General features: G+C 44.1%; 1 protein-coding gene across 5 annotated transcripts in view; it reads right to left on the bottom strand.

Moving 5' to 3' along the window:
* LOC126931374 (solute carrier family 2, facilitated glucose transporter member 3-like) overlaps window positions 1-22958 on the bottom strand; it is a 60376-nt gene that overhangs the window by 19448 nt on the left and 17970 nt on the right. For 4 of the 5 annotated variants that reach the window (XM_050749544.1, XM_050749543.1, XM_050749541.1 and 1 more), the window contains exons 3-4: window positions 1469-1561; window positions 345-505 (exon numbers count right to left, since the gene is read on the bottom strand). In XM_050749544.1, coding sequence (XP_050605501.1) covers window positions 345-505; window positions 1469-1561 — 254 coding nt within the window. The remainder of the gene's footprint in view (window positions 1-344; window positions 506-1468; window positions 1562-22958) is intronic. The other variant, XM_050749546.1, reaches the window with a different exon arrangement.

Below are 22958 nucleotides of genomic sequence, written 5' to 3' on the forward strand. Positions count from 1 at the left end.
TTTTTTTTTTTTTTTTTTTTTAGAAAAGTAGTCAACTTTGGACCTTGTAAATTAAGTATGTTTCTGGAAACCCCATAGTTGAGCTTACTAGGGAATAATTCTGAACTAGCCCTAGCTGGACTGCAAAGGCCAATCACTCACACAGTTCATCTCTTGCGTAGCTGGGCGGGAGCTATGGAGGGTAGAAGAGCAGTCATATTCGGGGCCAGTTGGACTAGGTTTCCCTTGATTAGAATTCAAGGTGTTCTTATTCAAAGGCATCATCATCTCCCTGCTCTAACTCTCCACACTTGTCCTCAGTGCAGCTGTAGAGCCCACTTCCTTGCCCAGTTTCTAGTCAATACCTGCCAAAGCGGTTGACGAAGAGTCCGACGGAAAAGGAGCCGATCATACCCCCGACGGAGAATATGGCCACAGACAAGGACCAGAGAGACGTGAGCAGCACCTCAGAGGGAAGGGCATTTGCCTTCTCCGCCAAACTTTTATTGATAAATTCCTTTATGATCTGCAAAATAAAAGGGTTGGTGGGAGGACACACTATTACAATTGTATGAGAACAAAAGATACAAATATGCTGGGCGCAGGGGTTCACACCTGTAATCCCAGTACTTTGGGAGGCTGAGGCGGATGGATCACCTGAGGTCAGGCGTTGGAGACCAACCTGACGAACATGGTGAAACCCCGTCTCTACTAAAAGTACAAAATTAGCGGGTTGTGGTGGCAGGCGCCTGTAATCCCAGCTGTTCGGGAGGCTGAGGTGGGAGAATCGCTTGAACCTGTGGGGCGGAGTTTTGCGGTGAGCCGAGATAGCGCCATTGCACTCAGGCCTGGGTGACAGAGCGAGACTGCGTCTCAAAACAAACAAACAAAACAAATATTAGGGATCATTTCCTCCCTAGAGAATCAAGGGAATAAATAGACGGGAATGGAAGAGGCAGACAACATACTGGAGTTAATGTTAACTCTCCCTGGAATAGTAATTTTTCATTTGTCCTGCATATCCCAGTAGGTGGCAGCACTGATGTTCACCTCGGCCCTCTGCAAAGCGAATCCAGCTTCTTTGTACCTAACCCCTAAGGGATAATACAGGAAGCCTATCACTGTGGGTGAAAGAGTGGGAGGAAGAACAGCACCGCCCAGGGTTCAGGGAGTAAATGAGCTTTTTGCTTTGATTAAATGAACCCACTAATTTTCCCCACCAATATTGTCTCCATCTTCAGTCTTGGACAGGATAGATATAAAGTTTGTCTTAAAATCCCCTAGTTTGGGGAGGGACCCTCACTAACTGTGTTGCCCAGGATGGTGTTTAACTCCTGGGCTCAAGTGATCTTTAGGCCTCAGCCTCCGGAGTAGCTGGGACTCCAGACAGGTGCCACCGTGCCTGGCCTTAAATTCTGATTTCTTGAAACTCTGCTTAAAGGAGTAACTTCCCTATTCCAGATTCTAATTCTTGTGGCCTGGTACTCACTCTCTCAGGAGCATTGATGACCCCAGTGTTGTAGCCAAACTGGAAAGAGCCGATTGTAGCAACTGTGATGGCAAAGATCAGAGCTGGGGTGACCTGGAGGGAGGGAAGACAGGGAGGAGAGAGTGGTCCTTAAAACTTGTGATTGGTGACTGTTTCTTATTAATTATGGAGCTGTATTAGGAGAATTTGACCTGTGAGTGGTATGAAAAGGACAAACATCAAATGAGATTTAGGTAATTAATGGGGAAGACAAAGGAATAGATTATACTAAAGAACTTATCTGGAGATAAGAATGTGAAGTTAACTTGGTGAAAGTGGAAAGAAAATTGGGGAAGGAAGAAGTTAAGAGAAACTGGGTTGGTCAGTTTGGAAATATTTAAAAACTTGCATCAGGTAAAGGTAGGCAAAGAATTCCACTCAAGAACTGGGAAGGCAGAGGACAACACAGCCTTGGGTAGGATCACTAAGAATTGATCATTTTGGAAACAAACACAGTGCAGTCTGATCTGTACCCAGACTCCACAGAAGCCCAGGGGTGGTGGTGGGGGAGGGTGGTGGTAGTTTGTGTCTTCACTGCTGGGCAGCTCTTTGAGTCTCTTATCTCTCAGGGCCATGTAACCTACTGGATCTACCCACTGCATCCTGTTCCCATTTGAGTCTTCTGGTTTATTAAATACTGTTCTGCTATCCCTAACCTAACCCCTGGATGGGGGAAGAAAGAACACTTGGCTCACTACAAACCTAACAAATAAGACATTTCTGGCCAGGCGTGGCGGCTCATGCCTGTCATCCCAGCACTTTGGGAGGCCGAGGCAGGTGGATCACCTGAAGTCAGGAGTTCGAGACCACCCTGGCCAACATGGTGAAACCCCATCTCTACTAAAGATACAAAAATTAGCCGGGCATGATGGTGTGTGTCTGTAATCCCAGCTACTAGGAGGGGCTGAAGCAGGAGGATCGCTTGAACCTGGGAGGCGGAGATTGCAGTGAGCCGAGACCGTGCCACTGCACTCCAGCCTGGGCAACAGAGCAAGACTCTATCTCAAAAAAAAGTGAAAATAAAAAAAAGAGAGACATTTCTTAGTGGGGGGAACCAGTCATCTTCACCTTGCCTGGAATAATTCAGCTGGGGAAGTGGATATTATTTTAGATTGCCACCTTGGGGCAGCTCAATTTGTATACCTAAAGCCATCTTCTATGTCCTTTCCCGCAACCCCACCAATCCCTTCAAACTTTCCTATCTTAAATTCCTTTCCTTTCAGGTCGACAGGGTAGATAGCAGGCTGGAAGCTTCAGTAGGAGAACTGACCTTGCCTGCAGCCTCCCAGATGTCTCAGTCACAACTAAGCATCGATACCCTGGAGGACCCTGCCAGTACAATGCTGTTACATCTTTTCCCTTTAGTAAAAGTCCCTTCTTTCTCCCCTCATCATTCACTATCTTTGAGAGATTAACTGGGATTACAGGCACCCGCCACCACACCCACACCCGGCTAATTTTTGTATTTTTAGTAGAGACAGGGTTTTACCATGTTGGTCAGGCTGGTCTCAAACTCGTAACCTCAGGTGATCCACCCACCTGGGCCTCCCAAGATGCTGGGATTACAGGCATGAGGCACTGCACCCGGCCTGTGTTGTTTTGTTTTGTTTTGTTATAGCAGCATGAACAGACTTAGATTACCCTCTAAGTCTGGTTAGAATGGAAACATTTCAAGAAAAAAAAAATTGTCTTCTAGTGGTGACAGAATTGAGGGTGAGTTTCTCCCTTCTTTATTTATGTCTTTTCCTTTATTTTTTCTTCTTTACTGAAGTACACATACAATAAAGCAGATAAAAATGCACTAATCTGGAGTTTACAGTTGGGTGAATATTTACATCTGTATTCACAGATACAACCATTACCCTGATCAAGATCTAGATTCTTTAACATTTCTTGCTCCTCAAAAAGTTTCCTTGTGCTGGTTCCAGTCTATAGCCTCCCCTCCAGAAGAAACCACTATTTTTACTTCTGCCATCATCAATGAATTTTATTTTTCTTGACCTTTAAATGGAACCATAGAGTATGTACTCTTTTGTGCTCAGATGTTTTTTTCACTGAGTGTAGTGTCTATGAGTACTATGTGGTGGTGTTGGCAGTTCATTCCTTCTTACCGCTGAGTAGTATTCCACTTTTGGCTATGCCAACATTTATTTATCTATTCTCCCACTGATGTACGCATCATTGTTTCTAGTTCGAGCTATTATAAACATTCCTGATATTTGCTCAATGTATGAATTCTTTTCTCTCGGGTATATACTTAGGAATGAGATTGCTGGGTTGCTATTTTTTTTTTGGCGGTAAATAATAAATTCCTTTTTTTTTTTTTTTTTTTTAAAGACAGGGTCTCACTCTGTCGCCCAGGCTGGAGTTCAGTGGCACACTCTCAGCTCATTGCAGCCTCTACCTCCCAGGTTCAAGAAATTTTTGTGCCTCAGCCTCCCAAGTAGCTGGGATTACAGGCGCATGCCACCACGCCCAACTAATTTTTACATTTTCAGTAATGAGGGGGTTTCACCATATTAGCCAGGCTGGTCTCGAACCCCTGACCCTCAGTTGATCCACCCGCCTCAGCCTCCCAAAGTGCTGGGATTACAGGTGTGAGCCACCACACCTGGCTATAAATCGTAAATTCTAAGCAAAAACAAGTGAGCTACATCTTTGTCTTAATATGCATATGGTATTTTAATAATGTTTTTATACATTATTTCAATTGATCCTCAAAACTTTTGTGGGAAGTAAGTAGTTAATCTTATCACCATTTTATGGGTATAAAAACTGAAAGATAATTTAAATGACCAATTTAAGGTCAGAATATTAATAAGTTGTGAATTATGATTAGAAACTGCATTTTCTGGCCGTGCACGGTGGCTCACACCTGTAATCCCAGCACTTTGGGAGGCCAAGGCGGGCGGGTAATCTCAGCAGTTTGGGGTACCAAGGAGGGCGGATCTCCTGATCTCAGGAGTTCCAGACCAGTCTGGGCAACCTGGCAAAACCCCATCTCTACTAAAAATTAAAAAATTAGCTGGGCATGGTGGTGCACGCCTGTAAACCCAGCTACCCAGGAAGCTAAGGCAGAAGAATAGCTTGAGCCTGGGAGGTCAAGGTGCCCCTGCACTCCAGCCAGGGTGACAAAGGCAGACCTTGTCAAAAAGAAAGAAAGAAAGAAAGAGCCGGGCGCGGTGGCTCACGCCTGTAATCCCAGCACTTTGGGAGGCCGAGATAGGCGGATCACAAGGTCAGGAGATCGAGATCATCCTGGCTAACACATTGAAACCCTGTCTCTACTAAAAATACAAAAAACTAGCCGGGCGTGGTGCCGGGCGCCTGCAGTCCCAGCTACTCGGGAGGCTGAGGCAGGAGAATGGCGTGAACCCAGGAGGTGGAGCTTGCAGTGAGCCCAGATCACGCACCGAACTCCAGCCTGGGCGACAGAGTGAGACTCTGTCTCAAAAAAAAAAAAAAAAAAAAAAAAAAAAGGAAGGAAGGAAGGGAGAAAGAGAAAGAGAGAAAGAAAAGAAAGAAAAAGAAGAAATAGAAATGCAAACTCAAGCCCCTCCTATCCCCTCAGACCTACAGAATCAGAATTACTGAGAGCAGAGCTCAGGAATTTGTGTCTTAACAGGCTCTCCAGGTGGAGGTCAAAGGAAACAGTGGAAAAAGGGAGCTAAAGTTTGAGGGAAAACTGATCTAACCAATTTTATTTACAGATATATGAGTATATAGTTTAAAGATCTCTGAGCAGAATTATTCCATTGCTTTAACTCACTCGGTAACCCTTCCCTACATGAAACAAATCCCATTATTGGTTTAAAAAAAAAATATATACATATATATATATATTTTTATCCTTATTAAGTCTCTTATCTAACATTCTGGTGCTAAACGACGGTGAATAATATCATTTCAAGTTGTTTTTTTTCTTTACTGGTCTTTTTTAAAGGCCATTCCAAGTGTATTTCATGTACCACTTAAAGTATGGTGTCCAGAACTAATCTTCGTGAAAAAACTATAGTATATCAAAAGAAAGACCTTGTGGTTACAATGTGAATATTCATAATTATATATATATTTTTGAAACGGAGTCTTGCTCTGTCACCCAGGCTGGAGTGTAATGGCGTGATCTTGGCTCACTCCAACCTCTGCCTCCTGGATTCAAGCAGCTGCAGACAGAATCTAGCTAAACATAGAGACCGTTTCAAGGCAGTGTTTGTTTATCCTCATCTGCCTCCCTGAGTCATTTCTATCTCCAAGGAATGAACCAGTGGGAGGTTATAAAGGGGTTACCTTCACTTCTTTATTAGTTCCCACTTTCCTTTCTTGCCTGTCATCTTCTGACGTGCACAGAACGTAACCTCCCTAGGACAATCAAAACCTAGAAATATTTCCCTTAGACACAACTCTTATGTCTTGACTGTTCTTCTTCCAGCTCTTCAATATTTGTATCTCAGTTTGTCTTTTTTTTTTTTTTAAACAATTCCCTTTCTTGTTCTTTTTTTCCTTTTTCCATTTGCCCCAGGTAGCCACCAACTTAATGCTCCTATGTCTATTCCATCCTCTTTTCCAGTCTCTATTACCTAAGCATCCTTGTCCCTGCCCATCCTAGCCAAACATTTTGCTTTTTCCAATTCCATTATTTTTTTTGAGACAGAGTCTTGCTCTGTTCTCCAGGTTGGAGTGCAGTGGCACAATCTGGGCTCACTGCAAACTCTGCCTCCCAGGCTCAAGTGATTCTCCTGCCTCCGCCTGCAAGTAGCTGGGACTACAGGAACCCGCCACCTCACCTGGCTAATTTTTGTATTTTCAGTAGAGACAGGGTTTCGCCATGTTGGCCAGGCTGGTCTTGCACTCCTGACTTCAGGGTGATCAGTCCGCCTCTGTTTCCCAAAGTGCTGGGATTACTGGCCTGAGACACTGCACCCGCTTTAACTGAGTTCTTATTTGGACCTCTCAATCTTCGGACAATATAACATCTTGATAAAAACATCCATAGGCTGGGCGCAGTGTCTCATGCCTGTGATCCCAGCACTTTGGAAGGCTGAGGTGGGAGGATTGCTTGAGTCCAGGAGTTCAAGACCAGCCTGGGCAACATGGCAAAACTTCATCACTACAAACAATACAAATAATTAGCCAGGCATGGTGGCGCTCACCTGTGGTCCTAGCTACTTGGTAGGCTGACATGGGAGGATCAGTCAAGCCCTGGAGGTTGAGGTTGCAGTGAGCTGTGATCATGCCACTACACTCCAGCCTGGGCAAGACAGCAAGACTGTTACGTACGTACACATAAGTCAATCAAGAAATAACAGCTTTCTAATCCCAGAAAGAATTGAATGAGCTTTTTTTTAAAGGTGATTAAAAAAATTAAAATATATATGGATATATACTGAAAAAGTCTGGGCCAGGTACAGTGGCTCACGCCTGTAATCCCAACAGTTTGGGAGGCCAAGGTGGGAAGATCACGAGGTCAGGAGATTGAGACCAGCCTGGCCAACCTGGTAAAACCCCACCTCTACTAAAAATACAAAAAAAAAAAAAAAAAAAAAAGCCGGGCGTAGTGGTGTGAGCCTGTAGTCCTAGCTACTCAGGAGGCTGAGGCAGGAGAATCGCTTGAACCTGGGAGGCGGAGGTCACAGCGAGCCGAGAACAGGCCACTGCACTCCAGCCTAGGTGACAGAGCGAGACTCTGTCTCAAAAAAAAAAGAAAAGCAGAAAGCCTACAAAATGCACAACACTCTGCTGTACGATGCAGGGAACCCAAAGTCTCTGACCTCAAGTTATAATCTGGTGCTGGAGGGGACAAGACAAGAAAGTGCTAAAAAAAAGAGCCAAGAATCATGAGATTTTATTCACGTGGAAACACCGAGAAAGGCTTCTTGAAGTTGGTATTTGGAATGGATCTTGAAAGACGGGTAGACTAAGAAAGAAGAGAGAAAGATTAGAAAAGAGCATTTCAGTAAGGCGGAATGGCCTGGGCACATGTCTGGTGGTGGGCAGTCTGTGGGAAGGCTGGGGAATGGTGCTTAGTCCAGTTTAGCTGAGGAATAAGGCACTTACGGGAGTCTAGTAAAGGATAATGCTGGAAAAACAAGTTTGAGGATGCTGCCGCTGTCTTTGAATACCAGTAGTGCTACTTCAAGTGTAAGCCCTCAGGCAAGGAATGAACTAATTTATTGATTTATTTATTATTTCTTTCTTTCTTTACTTTTTGAGACAGAGTCTCGCTCTGTCACCAGGCTTGGAGTGCAGTGGCATGATCTTGGCTCACTGCAACATCCGTCTCCTGGGTTCAAGCAATTCTCCTGCCTCAGCCTCCCAAGTAGCTGGGATTACAGGCACGTGCCACCACACCGGGCTAATTTTTGTATTTTTAGTAGAGACAGGGTTTCACCATGTTGGCCAGGATGGTCTCAATCTTTTGACCTCATGATCCACCCACCGTGGCCTCCCAAAGTCCTAGGATTACAGGAGTGAGCCACCAGGCCAGGCCATTTATTTATTATTTATTTATTTATAAGGCTAGTCAAGTGAAGCTGTGAGAGTGGAGAAGGAACAAAGAAATTTGTTACTGGTTGTGATCAATTAGTTGTAAAGACCACTGCATTCAGACCAGCTACGAAGTAAACTCTTTTTTTTTTTTTTTTTTTTTTTTTTGAGACGGAGTTTCGCTCTGTCGCCCAGGCTGGAGTGCAGTGGCGTGATCTCGGCTCACTGCAAGCTCCGCCTCCCGGGTTCACGCCATTCTCCTGCCTCAGCCTCCCGAGTAGCTGGGACTACAGGCGCCCACAACCGCGCCCGGCTAATTTTTTGTATTTTTAGTAGAGACGGGGTTTCACCGTGGTCTCGATCTCCTGACCTTGTGATCCGCCCGCCTCGGCCTCCCAAAGTGCTGGGATTACAGGCGTGAGCCACCGCGCCCGGCGAAGTAAACTCTTAGGGCGTATTTTTCTCTGTCACAGCACCTACATACTACTTGTATTCCAGATACATCAAATATGTCTCTTTTATCCTAGATGCTTTGCCTCAATTAAAATGTTTTTTCTTGGTCTGTGCTTTTTTTACTTTTGCTTTTCCATTGCTTTCCTCGACCTCAACCCTGAACCCCAACTTGGTTGCTTCAGAGGCTTTCTGGAGAGAAACACACTTGGTACAATGGTGGAAAGCATTTTCTGCAAACAGTCTTCTCTCACCTCTGTTTTTAGAACAAAGACAAGGTTAGAAGTGAGAAAACGTAAGTATCAGCACAGACTGTGGTACAGACTATCCTACAGACTGTGCTGAAAACTTAAGTCATTAAACCTGTGTCTCAGTTCTCTAATTCTAGAAGGTGGTCTTATGGCCGAAGAAAGATACTAGCTATTTTATTCTGTGCAGTCTCAAGGGTTCTACAAATACACTGCCCTAACAAATACTTCGTGATTCATGCATCTGAAGTAGTCATTACCCCAGAAGAAAGGTGAAAAATTATATAAATATTTCAACTACTAATCAGGTATTCACTTATCAATCCTCTTTCAAATATATACTTGAAACTGCCAAGTTTTTGGAGCCTTTCCTTCGTTCATGTTTGGGTCTGGAACATACAGACATAGCCAATATATAATTTAATAAATGACTAGCTGATTGAATAAATCTCTAGCTCTAAATATAAAAGCATTGAGATTAGGAAACATTATTGTTCTCTATCTTAAAAAATAATAAAAACGTAATAAGTAAAAAAGCATTAGGAAAAGATCATTTTTGCCACTAGATTCTTTTTTTTTTTTTTTTTTTTTGAGACGGAGTCTCACTCTGTCGCCCGGGTTGGAGTGCAGTGGCCAGACCTCAGCTCACTGCAAGCTCCGCCTCCCGGGTTCCCACCATTCTCCTGCCTCAGCCTCCCGAGTAGCTGGGACCACAGGCGCCCGCCACCTCGCCCGGCTAGTTTTTTTTGTATTTTTAGTAGAGACGGGTTTCACCGTATTAGCCAGGATGGTCTCGATCTCCTGACCTCGTGATCCGCCCGTCTCGGCCTCCCAAAGTGCTGGGATTACAGGCTTGAGCCACCGCGCCCGGCCTTTGCCACTAGATTCTAAGTGGTAACGTAGAATTTGAAAAATCAGAAGCATGTGAAAAGAGTGACTTAGTTGTATCTGGGTACGGCTGAGAAAATCTGTTTCTCCCCTTTCATCTTTTAATCTCCATCAGACCATACTCCTCTCAGGTAGCCTGAGAATGAAGCTATTTACTTTTGTCTCATTAGTTCTTCTTTGATCCTGACAGCTACAGTCAATACAAAAGAAATACCACAGCCCCAGGAAAAGATTCCAATGTCCCCACGTGGAGGACATGCAGAGAACAGCATCATTCTTTGTCTCCCACATTCTTATCTACCTGGTGACAGGACAGTGACTTCTGCCCCCGTCTCTCTCACTAATAAGTAACCAGTCAACATGATTAGTATAGCCTCGTTCCAAAATAGCTACATGTCTCACTAGGGTTCCTAAAAGATAAGAACAGAGCTTCTAGTTTAAGTTGTATTGTATTTACGTAGTTTTTAGAGATGACAGAAGAAAAGCAGGATTACTTACCTCCTCAAGAAAAACCTTACAACTGCGACAAATGAATAAACATGGGGAAGAGAAACAAAAGGCCAGAAAGGAAAATGAGATATGGTGAGAGTATAATTTTTCTTTAAATAACAGTATATGAACATAGTGTCCAAATTTAATCACTGGGCACTGTTAATATTTTAAAAATTATGGAGATTGAAAATGGTGACAGAAAAATGTAAACTTTTCCATTTTACAAAAGTGGAAAAAAGCAGCGCTTCATTTTTTTCCCACTAAAGTCTAGAAAGATTATTCAGAGATGATTTGTATGTACTAAAAGAAGAGGGCAGTGGAAGTGGAATTATTTCATTAAGTTTAAAACTTATCTAACTTTTTGCCATAAAGTTAATAAAATCAGAGAAATATCATAGTCCTAAACATAAGTATTACTGACATTTGGGGCCAGACCATTACTTGTCACAGAGGCTTGTCCCATGCATTGCGGAATGTTTAGCAGAATCCCTGGCCTCTCCCCACTAGACGGATGTAATCCTTTTCCTACAATCATGACGACAAAAATATCTCCAGACATTGCCAGATGTCCACTGGGAACAAATCACCGCTGTTTGAGAACCACCGCCTCAGACACCATGCACCTTGATTTCAGCAAGACATCTCAGAAAATCTCCAGTGAGATCCTCTGCAAAAGGCTGAAATACCTCACCCATCTGACACTCAACTGTCTGGGAAACTCATTTATTTTATATATAGTCTAGAGGAAACAAAGAAAAAAGAAAGGTTTTCTCGCTAAAATTCAAAGCATAACTCATAGAAAGGCTTTGGTCTCCTCAGGAAGCACTTACTCTCTCTCTCCTTTTAAATTATTACAAAATATCCTAAACACACAAAGCAAAATGTTAACATCTGATAGCTTCAATTGGTTATTTGATTTCCAAATCCAACAACGGATTAGACGAAAATAAGAAGAGACAGGTAGGAACACTGACACACTAATGACAATAAAAAAGAAAACAGGGCCGGGCACGGTGGCTCATGCCTGTAATCCCAGCACTTTGGGCGGCCGAGGTGGGCGGATCATGAGGTTAGGAGTTCGAGACCAGCCTGACCAACATGGTGAAACCTGTCTCTCCTAAAATTACAAATATTAGCCAGGCATGGTGGCGCGCGCCTGTAATCCCAGCTATTCAGGAGACTGAGGCAGGAGAATCGCTTGAACCTGGGAGGTGGAGGTTGCAGTGAGCCCAGATCGTGCCATTGCATTCCAGCCAGGGCAACAGAGAGACTCCATTTCAAAAAAAAAAAAAGTTAGCCAGGCATGGCGGCATGCCTGTAGTCCCAGCTACTTGGGAGGCTGAGGCAGGAGAATCTCTTGAACCCAGGAGACGGAGGTTGCAGTGAGCCAAGATCTCACCACTGCACTGAAGCCTGGGTGACAGAGCAAGATGCTGTCTTAAAAAAAGAAAAAGAAAGAAAACAGATAAACTATAAAAGGCAAACATATTTCTGAAAGAATGGCAAATCTGAGGGATGATAGTCCTACATTTTGTGTATGATTATTCTGGTCACGTTAGTCCTTGGCATCCTACCTTATATGGCATATGACCAACCAGAATGATAACATGTCTGGAAATAGGTCATGAAGGACAGCTGGAGAAACTAGAATTGTTTGTTTAGCTCAGAAAATAGAAGATGTTGGGAGAGAATGTGATAACTATCTTCCAATATTTAATGTACTTAGAAAAGTGTGTACTTTTCAGGAACCCCAAATGGAAATGGGCATCAAATCTATATAACATTTATAGTTACCTTAGTGTAACAGCAAGAACTTTCTGATAACTAGAGCTATCCAAAATATAATGGGCTGTCTTGTAAGTTAGTTAACTTTTTCACTGATGGCTTTTCCCCTGACTTCCAGAGTCATATATCACTTGATCTTGGCCAAAAGGCTAAGAAGCGATTAGAGTCATATATCTATAGCCTGTCTTATTTGTACCTGGGTGGTCAAAAAGCCTCTCAAATTACGCATAGCCAAAGGAGAAGTCCTGTTTATCTTTCAAACCCCCAAATCTTTCCTTCTCTAGTCTTTTACATCTCAGTAAATATTTTATCACTATTCACCAAATTGCAAAAGCTAGGAGTTATTCAGGATTTTTCTCTTTCCCACATCTTCCATATCTAATCCACCAACAAAAACTGTTACTTTTATCTCCACAATACTCTTAGATTCCTTCCACTCATTCATGCCTGCTACACCATACTTGTCAAAACCATTATAGACTGTCCCTTGATGTATTGAAGTAGTCTCCTAATGAGTCTCACTGATTCCTCTCTCTTCTTCTGTTTTTTGTTTTTTTGTTTTTTGAGATGGAGTTTCGCTCTTGTTGCCCAGGCTGGAGTGCAATGGCCCATGAGTGCAATGGCTCACAAGGGAGTGACATCTCTGCTCATGGCAACCTCCGCCTCCCAGGTTCAAGTGATTCTCCTGCCTCGGCTTCCCGAGTAGCTGGGATTACAGGCATGTACCACCACACTCAGCCAATTTTGTATTTTTAGTAAAGATGGGGTTTCTCCATGTTGGCCAGGCTGGTCTCGAACTCCCGACCTCAGGTGATCCGCCCACCTCAGCCTCCCAAATGTGCTGGGATTACAGGTGTGAGCCACTGCACCCGGCCACTAGTTAATGATCTTCAGCAATAACTTCCAAAGGAAACATGATTTTTGCTCAAAGGTTAAAGCACTCTTACCCACATTCCATTGCAACCACTCTACTGAAGCTTCACCTGCAAAAGACACTGCCCACTATAAATCTCAACATGGATATCTTGTAAGCACTTCAAACTCAGTATGTCCAAAACTGATCTTCCAAAAAAAGGCCTGGTGCGGTGGCTCATGCCTGTAATGCCAGCACTTTGGTTGGCCAGGGCAAGCAAATCACGAGGTCAGGAGTTCGAGACCAGCCTGACCAACATGGTGAAACCCTGTCTCTATTAAAAACACAAAAATTAGCTGGGCATAGTGGCACACGCCTGTAATCCCAGCTACGTGGGAGGCTGAGGCTGGAGAATTGCTTGAACCCAGGAGGCAGAGGTTGCAGTGAGCCGAGATCAAGCCACTGCATTCCAGCCTGGGCAACAGAGTAACACTCCGGCTTGGGAGGTGGGGGGAGGGTGGGGGAGGGGAGGGGAATTGTTATCTAACCTCTCATCTTGAACTTTCACTTCTTCCTATTTGCTAGTTCCAACTGCATTGATACTTTCTCAGTTCCTCAGGCACACCAAGCTCTTTTGTATCTCAGGGCCCTATATATATGTTCCCTCTGCCGAAAATGTTATTTTCTCCCATGGCTAGCATATTATTTTAGACCCCAACTTCAATGTCACTACTTAAAAAGACCTTCCCTAAACACTCTTTCTTTCTTTCTTTCTTTTTCTTGAGATGAAGTGTCGCTCTGTCTCACTGGGGTGCAGTGGTGCGATCTCGGCTCACTGCACTGCAGCCTCCGCCTCCCAGGTTCAAGCAATTCTCCTGTCTCAGCCTCCTGAATAGCTGGGACTACTGGTGTGTGCCACCACATCCGGCTAATTTTGTATTTTTAGTAGAGACGGGGTTTCACCATGTTGGCCAGGGTGGTCTCCAACTCTTGACCTCAGGTAATCCTCCCGCCTTGGACTCCCAAAGTGCTGGGATTGCAGGCGTGAGCCACCGTGCCTGACCTCCCTAACCACTCTTTCTAAAGAAGCTCCCTCTCTGTCAATTTCTTTTTATTTTTTATATATATATATATATGTATATATATATATATATATATGTGTGTGTATATATATATATATATATATATTTTTTTTTTTTTTTTGAGACAGAGTCTTGCTTGGTCTCCCAGGCAGCAGTGCAGTGACACAATCTCAGCCCGCTGCAACCTCCACCTACTAGGTTCAAGCAATTCTCATGTCTCAGCCTTCTAAGTAACTATGATTGCGCCAGAACACCTGGCCCATTTTAGTATTTTTAGTAGAGACGAGGTTTCGCCATGTTGGCTAGGCTGGTCTCGAATGCCTGGCCTCAAGTGATCTGCCCACCTTGGCATCCCAAAGTGCTGGGATTACAGACATGAGCCACTGAACCTGGCCCCTCTGTCAATTTCTATTTTAAGTTCTTTGTTCCTTCAATCCAGCCTGGTGCCTGTTATAGAGTAGCCTCTCAATAAGTGTAGAATGAATCAATGGTGTTGTCATACAATGAAATACTATGTAGCCATTAAAAAGAATGATGTATCGCAATATATATTGATGTGAAAACATCTAGGTATATATTTATTATTATTATTATTATTTTTTGAGACGGAGTTTCACTCTTGTTGCCCAGGCTGGAGTGCAGTGGCACAATCTCAGCTCACTGCAACCTCTGCCTCCCAGGTTCAAGCGATTCTTCTGCTTCAGGCTCCCAAGTAGCTGGGATTACAGGCGCGCACCACCACGCCTGGCTAATTTTTTGTATTTTTAGTAGACATGGGGTTTCATCATGTTGGCCAGGCTGGTCTCGAACTCCTAACCTCAGGTGATCCACCCACCTCAGCCTCCGAAAGTGCTGGGATTACAGGCACGAGCACCATGCCTGGCCTATTCATTGTGTGTGTGTGTGTGTGTGTGTGTGTATACATATACATATACATATACATATACATATACGGTTTTTTTTGTTTTTTTTTTGAGATGGAGTCTCGCTCTGTTGCCCAGGCTGGAGTGCAGTGATGCGATCTTGGCTCACTGAAAGTTCTGCCTCCCAGGTTCACACCATTCTCCTGTCTCAGCCTCCCGAGTAGCTGGGACTACATGTGCCCGCCACCACACCCAGCTAATTTTTTTGTATTTTTTTAGTAGAGACGGGGTTTCACCGTGTTAGCCAGGATGGTCTTGATCTCCTGACCTCGTGATCCATGCCCCTGGCCTCCCAAAGGGGCTGAGATTACAGGTGTGAGCCACTGCACCCGGCTTATTCATTGTATATTTTTAAAAAATAATGTTGGCTGGGCGCAGTGGTTGATGCCTGTAATCTCAGCACTTTCGGAGGCTGAGGCGGGCGGATCACAAGGTCAAGAGATTGAGATCATCTTGGCTAACAGTGAAACCTTGTCTCTACTAAAAATACAAAAAATTAGCCGGGTGTGGTGGCGGACTCTGTAGTCTCAGCTACTCGGGAGGCCGAGGCAGGAGAATGGCGTGAACCCAGGAAGCGGAGCTTGCGGTGAGCGGAAATCACACCACTGCACTCCAGTCTGGGCGACAGAGCAAGACTCAATCTCAAAAAAAAAAAAAAAAAAAAAAAAAATAATAATAATAATAATTGGCCGAGTGAGGTGTTTCACATCTGTAATCCCAGCACTTTGGGAGGCCAAGGTGGGCGGGTCACCTGAGGTCAAGAGTTCGAGACCAGCCTGGCCAACATGGTGAAACCCCATGTCTACTAAAAATACAAAAACTAGCCGGGTGTGGAGGCAGGTGCTTGTAATCTACTCAGGAAACTGAGGCAAGAGAATCGTTTGAACCCAGGAGGCGGAGGTTACAGTGAGCCAAGATCACGCCATTGCATTCCAGCCTGGATGACAAGAGCAAAACTCCATTTCCAAATAATAATAATAATAATGTTTATTATAAAAAAAATCAGGCCGGGCACGGTGGCTCACACCTGTAATCCCAGCACTTTAGTAGGCCGAGGCAGGTGGATCACGAGGTCAAGAGATAGAGACCATCCTGGCCAACATGGTGAAACCCTGTCTCTACTAAAAATACAAAAAATTAGCTGGGTGTGGTTGTGTGAGCTTGTAGTCCCAGCTACTTGGGTGGCTGAGGCAGTAAAATGGCTTGAACCTGAGAGGCAGAGGTTGCAGTGAGCCGAGATCGCACAACTGCACTCCAGTCTGACGACAGAGTGAGACTCCGTCTTAAAAAAAAAAAAAAATTAGAATGACACAAATGGAAAAAATATATAAAATTAAAGATATTCTCAGCATGCCTATTCAATATCAAGTTTAATTGTGACTAACAAGTTTGAGAACAGGCTGGGCACAGTAGCTCACGCCTGTAATCCCAGTACTTTGGAAGAGGCAGGAGGATCACTTGATGCCAGGAGTTAGAGAACAGCCCGGGCAGTAAGCAAAATTTCATCTCAGGTGTCGTGATGCATGCCTGTAGTCTCAGCTACTAGGGAGGCTGAGATGGGAGGATGGCTTGAGCCTAGGAATTTGAGGTTTTAGTAAGCTATGATTGCAGCACTGCACTCGAGCCTAGGCAACAGAGAAAGATCTTATCTCAAAACAAAACAAAAACAGAAAAAACTTTTGAGTATGTGTATACACATGTATTAGCACACATATTATGTAATGTACCTATATATAGATGAATATAGACACATATTCTCTTCTTGTATACATGTATAATTTTTTTTTTTCTTTTGGAGACGGAGTCTTGCTCTGTTGCCCAGACTGGAATGCAGTGGTGTGATCTCAGCTCACTCCAGCACTGCAACCTCTGCCTCCCCAGTTCAAGCAATTCTCCTGCCTCAGCCTCCCGAGTACCTGGGACTACAGGCGCGTGCCACCATGCCCGGCTAATTTTTTGTATTTTTAGTACAGACGGGGTTTCACCAGGTTAGCCAGGATGGTCTCGATCTCTTGACCTCGTGATCCGCCCACCTTGGCTTCCCAAAGTGCTTGGGATTACAAGTTTGAGCCACAGCGCCCAGCCCTACGTGTGTAATTTTACAAAAATGACATTATATAAATATATATATCATTTCAACATTTTTACATTTTTCTCACCCAATAATATATTATGGACATTATTTACATCAGTACATTCAGATATGCTGCACAATGGTATGTGATATGGTAGGGAACACTATAATTTACCATCCATTTAGGTTGCTTTGCTATTACAAATAATGCTGCAATAAACATATTTGTGCATTTATCCTTGTGAATTTCTTTTATTTATTTATTTGTTTATGTATTTTGAGATGGAGTCTCACTCTGTCGCCCAGGCTGAAGTCCAGTGGTGCAATCTCGGCTCACTGCAACCTTCGCCTCCCAGGTTCAAGTGATTCTCCTGCCTCAGCCTCCAGTGTAGCTGGGATTACAGGTGTGCGTCCTCACACTCCGCTAATTGTTCTACTTTTAGTAGACATAGGGTCTCACCGTATTTTCCAGGGTAGTCTCAAACCTTTAGGCTCAAGTGATCCTCCCGTCTCACCCTCCCAAAATGCTGACATCACAAGTATGAGCCGCTGCGCCTAGCCTCCATATCCTTGTGAGTTTCTGAGGTCATTTTGTAGAAAAAACTTGTAGATATGGAATTGCTAGTTCAAAGGTAGGTGTATTTTAAATTTCAGAAAGAATTGCTAGATTGCCCTCTTTTAACGAGGGCAATTTTTATTCCTGCTATTATAATTATATAAAGTGCTTTTTTTGTTATAGCCCTGCCAAAACTGATATTAATCTTTTTTTAATTGTGCAAGCTCATAGGTGATATAGAATATTACTTCTATGTTGATTATCAGCAAAGTATATTCACACATGTTCATGTTTTTGCTGTGATTGTTAACATTTGCGTGGTTTGCTTCCTCATACAAGATACTCACCATTACTTCAAAAAAAGGCAGTGGCAAAAAGTATGTTTAGAATGGTCTAACTTTTTTTCTTCTTTTTCTTTTTTTTTTTTTTTTTGAGACAAGGTCTCAGTCTGTCACCCTGGCTGGAATGCAATGGCACAATCTCGGCTCACTGCAACCTCCACCTCCCAGGTTCAAGCGATTCTCCTGCCTCAGCCTCCCGAATAACTGGGATTATAGGCTCCCACCATCATGCCCGGCTAATTATGTATTTTTTTGTAGAGACAGGGTTTCACCTTGCTGCTCAGACTGATCTCAAACTCCTGAACTCAAGTGATAGACACGCCTTGGCCTCTCTAAGTGCTAGGGTTCCAGGTGTGAGCCGCTGTGCCTGGCCCTAAATTTTTTTTTTTTTTTTGAGACAAAGTATCTTGCTCTGTCACCTAGGCTGGAGTGTAAGGGCACGATCTCAGCTCACTGCAACCTCTGCCTCCCGGGTTCAAGCAATTCTCGTGCCTCAGCCTCCCAAGTAGCTGGGACTACAGGCGCCCACCACCATGCTCGGCTAATTTTTTTTCTTTTTGTAAAGAGGTGGTTTCGCCATGTTGGTCAGGCTGGTCTCAAACTCCTGGCCTCAGTTGATCTGCCCACCTTGACCTCCCAAAATGCTGGGATTACAGGATTTCATTTCTTCGTTTCATTTCACTTATTTCATTTCATTTCTTTCAGATGGAGTCTTGGTCTGTTGTCCAGGCTGGAGTGCAGTGGCGTGATCTCAGCTCAATGCAACCTCCGCTTCCCGTGTTCAAGCAATTATCTGCCTCAGTCTCCCGAGTAGCTGGGATTACAGGTGCTCACCACCACGACCGGCTTATTTTTGTATTTTTAGTAGAAATGGGGTTTCACCACATTGACCAGGCTGGTCTTGAATTCCTGACCTTGTGATCCACCCGCCTCGGCCTCCCAAAGTGCTGAGATTACAGGCATGAACCACCGCATCCAGCCAAGCATCTCCCTTTATATATAGCTTGGGAAATCAATGAGCATCATCCGCCCAGTAAGATGTCTTCATCACTTCCCAGAGTAACCCTTTGATTCCCACTCTGGACATAAGGCATTTCATCTTTACATCCTCTTGAGACAGTTATGTCAATTTCAATTTCTTTTCGGGGGGCAGATAAAACAAAAGCATGCTTCCTCCATTTGTTTTCATTTTTTATTTCTTGGAGATGGGGTCTCCCTATGTTGCCCATAGTCTGGTCTCGAACTCCTGAGCTCAAGCCATCTTCCTGCCTCAGACTCCAAGAGTGCTGGGATTACAAGCATGAGCCACTGTGCCCAACTCTCTGTTTTTTGATGACCACCCCCTTGCTCCCCAAATGGCTGTATCAGCAAGTTGGGAGCTTAAGAAGAAATTTAAATAGGCTATTACTACCCCTGCAGCCGCCTATTCTCCTCAACCAGTGTGACGCCCCCCTTATCCTAAACGTGTCTCACTCTGATGTCCAGGCTGGAGTGCAGTAGCACGATTTCAGCTCACTGCAATCTCCACCTCCCAGGTGTCGACACTAAGTCTGGCATCAATATGATAATCTCCCATGAGCGGGGGACCACAAGGTTACCTAAGGAGAAGTGAACTAGCTTCTCCACAGAGCATGGCCCATATAAGTCCCGTGCTGATCCATAGTGGGATGGCGCCTGTGAATAGCCAGTTATTGCACTCCCACCAGAACAATATAGCAAGACCCTGTCTCAAAAAATAATGTGTGTGGTTTGCTCATTTTTCTTTTCTACTTTTCATTACTTTCTTCTACTTTGCAAAAGAAAAGCTATCTCTAACCCACGTTAAACTTTTACTGTGGTGCAAGATGCACAATTTAAGAACGCGTAGCCACTGTGGAAGAGCACCATTGACAGCATCGATGGAAATTATTAAATGGAGCAGCACCCTACGTTAGCCAAGTGTGATTGTCTGTGGACGAATGACATCAGCATCTTTAGGGAGTCTGTTAGACACATAAATTCTCAGCCCCACCCCGGGCCTGCTGAGTCAGAATTTCAGCAGAGTGGGAACAGGAAATCGGTATTGACAAGCCTTTGCAGTGGGTATTAATGAGGGCTAAATTTTTTTTTTTTTTTTTTTGAGATGGAGTGTCGCCCTGTCACTCAGGCTGGAATGCAAAATTTTAGAAGGATCAGATGGTAAACAAACCCTAAGTAAAGTTCCAGAGTATATCTGTCTTAGAATTAAGAAGATGGTTGGGCCAGGCAAGGTGGCTCATGCCTGTAATCCCAGCACTTTGGGAGGCCAAGGCAGGTGGATCATGAGGTCAAGAGATCAAGACCATCCTGGCCAACATGGTGAAACCCCATCTCTACGAAAAATACAAAAATTAGCTGGGTGTGGTAGCACATGCCTGTAGTCCCAGCTACCTGGGAGGCTGAGGCAGGAGAATCACTTGAACCCAGGAGGTGGAGGTTGCAGTGAGCCGAAATCTCACTACTATACTCCAGCCTGGGCAATAGAGCAAGATTCTGTCTCAAAAAACAAAAACAAAAACAAAAAAACCATAAACAAAAACCATTCGTAAAACACATATAGGCCAGACACAGTGACTCATGCCTATAATCCTAGCACTTTGGGAGGCCGAGGTGGGTGGATGACTTGAGGTCAGGAGTTTGACACCAGCCTGGCCAACATGGTGAAACCCCATCTCAACTAAAAATACAAAATTACCCGAATGTGGTGATGCACACCTGTAATCCCAGCTACTTGGGAGGCTGAGGCAGGAGAATCACTTGAACCTGGGAGGTGGAGGTTGTAGTGAGCTGAGATCGCACCATTGCACTCCAGCCTGGGTGACAAGAATGAAACTCCATCTCAAAACAAAACAAAACAAACACATATATTCTTTTCTAAAAGTTAAATAGTTCTCTTAATCTTATCTTTAGCTTCAGAGGATAGAATAGTACCCTGTATCTGTGATCCCTTTTATTTATTTTTGACAGAGAGTCTCCCTATGTTGCCCAGGCTGGTCTTGAACTCCTGGGCTCAAGCAATTCTCCTGCCTCAGCTTCCCAAGTAGCTGGGATTACAGGCAGGCACTGCTGGACCTGGCCCATATAGTCCTTTTTAAAGCAAAATTCCAGGCCAGGCGTGGTGGCTCATGCCTGTAATCCCAACAATTTGGGAGGCCAAGGCAGGAGGATCACTTGAGGCCAGGAGGTTGAGATCAGCCTGGCCAATATGGTGATACCCTGTCTTTACTAAAAACAAACAAACAAAAATAAATTAAAATTAGCCTGGTGTGGTGGCTTACACCTTTAATCCCACCTACTTGGGAGACTGAGGCATGAGAATTGTTTGACCCCAGGAAGTGGAGGCTAGAATGAGCTGAGATCATGCCACTGCACTCCAGCCTGGGTGACAGAGCAAAACTCTTTTCCAAAAAAAAAAAAAGTGAAATTTCTTCATTTCCTTAAATAATTCCCTATTGAACCTATACCAGTAAGGCATTTGCCCCATTTCTCTATTTGAACCATTCCTGTCAGTCATCAACAAACACCATCTTATGAAATCCAATGGTCCATTCTCAAGCCTTCTTACTCAACCACTCAGCATCTGACAAAACCAATCATTCTCTCCTTGTTCAAATAAATGGGTGGTACTTTATTACTGAGTTGCAATAGGACTTTACATATTCTAGATACAAGCCCCTTATCATACACATGATTTGCTATAATTGTCTCCCATTCTGTGGGTTGTTTTTTCACTTTCTTGGGTATCCTTTGAAACACAAAAATTTTAATTTTCTTTTCTTTTTTTAAATTATACTTTAAGTTCTAGGGTACATGTGCACAACATGCAGGTTTGTTACATATGTATACATGTGCCATGTTGGTGTGCTGCACCCGTTAACTCGTCATTTACATTAGGTATATCTCCTAATGCTATCCCTCCCCACTCCCCCGCTTGTTTTTTTTTTTTTTTTTTTTTTTTTTTTTTTTTTTTGAGACGGAGTTTTTCTTCTGTTGCCAAGGCTGGAGTGCAATGGCACAATCTCAGCCCACCACAACCTCTGGCTCCTGGGTTCAAGCGATTCTCCTGCCTCAGCCTCCCAAGTAGCTGGGATTCCAGGCGCACACCACCACGCCTGGCTAATTTTTTGTATTTTTATAGAGATGGGGTTTCTCCATGTTGGTCAGGCTGATCTCGAATTCCCAACCTCAGGCGATCCGCCTGCCTCAGCCTCCCAAAGTGCTGGGATTACAGGTGTAAGCCACCCTGCCCAGCCCAAAATTTTAAATTTTGAATATATCCAATATATCCAGTTTTTCATTTGGTCATGCTTTGGTTGTCATAGCTGAGAAATCATTAGCCAATCCAAGATCACAAAGATTAACATTTATGTTTTCTTCTAAGAGTTTTATGGTTGTAGCACTTTTCATCCATTTTGAGTTAATTTTTATATATCGTGTGAGGTAAAGGTCCAATTGCATTCTTTGGCATACGGTTATCCTCTTGTCCCTTTACCATTTGTTGAAAAGACTATTCTTTACCCCATTGAATAATCTTGGTGCCCTTGTCAAAAATCAGTTGAACAGGCTGGGCGTGATGGCTGGTGCCTATAATCCCAGCACTTTGAAAGGCCGAGGAGGGCGGATCACCTGAGGTCAGGAGTTTGAGATCAGCCTGACCAACATGGTGAAACCCTGTCTCTACTAAAAATACAAAAAGTTAGCCAGGCGTTGTGGCGCACACCTGTAATCCCAGCTACTCAGGAGGCTGAGGCAGGAGAATCACTTGAACCCAGGAGGCAGCGGTGGCGATAAGCCAAGATCGTGCCACTGCACTCAAGCCTAGGTGACAGAGAAAGACTCCGCTGTCTCAAAAAGAAAGAAAGAAAGAAAGAAAAAGGCCGGGCGCGGTGGCTCAAGCCTGTAATCCCAGCACTTTGGGAGGCCGAGACGGGCGGATCACGAGGTCAGGAGATCGAGACCATCCTGGCTAACACGGTGAAACCCCGTCTCTACTAAAAAATACAAAAAACTAGCCGGGCGAGGTGGCGGGCGCCTGTAGTCCCAGCTACTCGGGAGGCTGAGACAGGAGAATGGCGTAAACCCGGGAGGCGGAGCTTGCAGTGAGCCGAGATCGCACCACTGCACTCCAGCCTGGGTGACAGAGCCAGACTCCGTCTCAAAAAAAAAAAAAAAAAAAAAGAAAGAAAAAAATTTTGGAAAGGAGTGATAGTCAATGTGAGGTGCAAAATATACAGGTTTTGCAAGGAGCCCGTTTATTA

This window comes from Macaca thibetana, chromosome 11 (assembly GCF_024542745.1).
Source record: "Macaca thibetana thibetana isolate TM-01 chromosome 11, ASM2454274v1, whole genome shotgun sequence".
Lineage (NCBI taxonomy): Eukaryota > Metazoa > Chordata > Mammalia > Primates > Cercopithecidae > Macaca > Macaca thibetana.